Source organism: Meleagris gallopavo, unplaced genomic scaffold, assembly GCF_000146605.3.
Source record: "Meleagris gallopavo isolate NT-WF06-2002-E0010 breed Aviagen turkey brand Nicholas breeding stock unplaced genomic scaffold, Turkey_5.1 ChrUn_random_7180001857027, whole genome shotgun sequence".
NCBI lineage: Eukaryota > Metazoa > Chordata > Aves > Galliformes > Phasianidae > Meleagris > Meleagris gallopavo.
Genome location: NW_011123111.1, coordinates 1 through 576, shown reverse-complemented (window position 1 = coordinate 576; position 576 = coordinate 1). Strand labels below are relative to the sequence as shown.

General features: G+C 63.4%; 1 protein-coding gene across 1 annotated transcript; it reads right to left on the bottom strand.

The window, feature by feature from the left end:
* Window positions 1–6: 6 nt before the first annotated feature.
* Window positions 7–573, bottom strand: LOC116217641 (salivary glue protein Sgs-3-like; the record flags this gene model as incomplete). Its single annotated transcript, XM_031557560.1, has 1 exon — window positions 7–573. A coding segment is annotated over one exon (567 nt), but the record flags the coding sequence as incomplete, so codon positions are not given.
* Between the last annotated feature and the right edge of the window lie 3 nt (window positions 574–576).

The following is a 576-nucleotide window of genomic DNA, read 5'->3' as shown; positions in this document are numbered from 1 at the left end:
TGTGGGGCTGGTGGTGGTGGTTGTGGGGCTGGTTGTTGTGGGGCTGGCGGTGGTGGTGATGGGGGTTGTGGGGCTGGTTGTTGGAGTGGGGGTCGTTGTGGGGTGAGTTACTGGGGTTGTGGGGCTGGAGGAGGTTGTGGTTGGGATGGGGGAGGTTGTGGGGCTGGAGGTGGTTGGGATGTCTGTAGTTGTGGGGCTGGTGGTGGGGGTGGTTGTGGGGCTGGAGGTGGTCGTAGTTGGGGTTGTGGGGCTGGCGGTGGTGGAGGTAGAGGTGGTTGTGGGGTGGGTGGTTGGGATGAGGGTGGTTGTGGGGCTGGTGGTGGTTGTGGTTGGGATGGGGGTGGTTGTGGGGCTGTTAGTGGGGGCTGTGGGGCTGGTGGTGTTTGGGATGTCGGTAGTTGTGGGGCTGGTGGTTGGGATGGGGGTGGTTGTGGGGCTGGTTGTTGTGGGGCTGGCGGTTGTGGAGGTGGTTGTGGGTCGGGTGGTTGCAGTGGAGGTTGTGGGGTTGTTGGTGATTGTTGTGGTTGCTGTGGGGCTGGCAGAAGTCGCGGTGCTGGAGTCTGTGGGGCTGGTGGT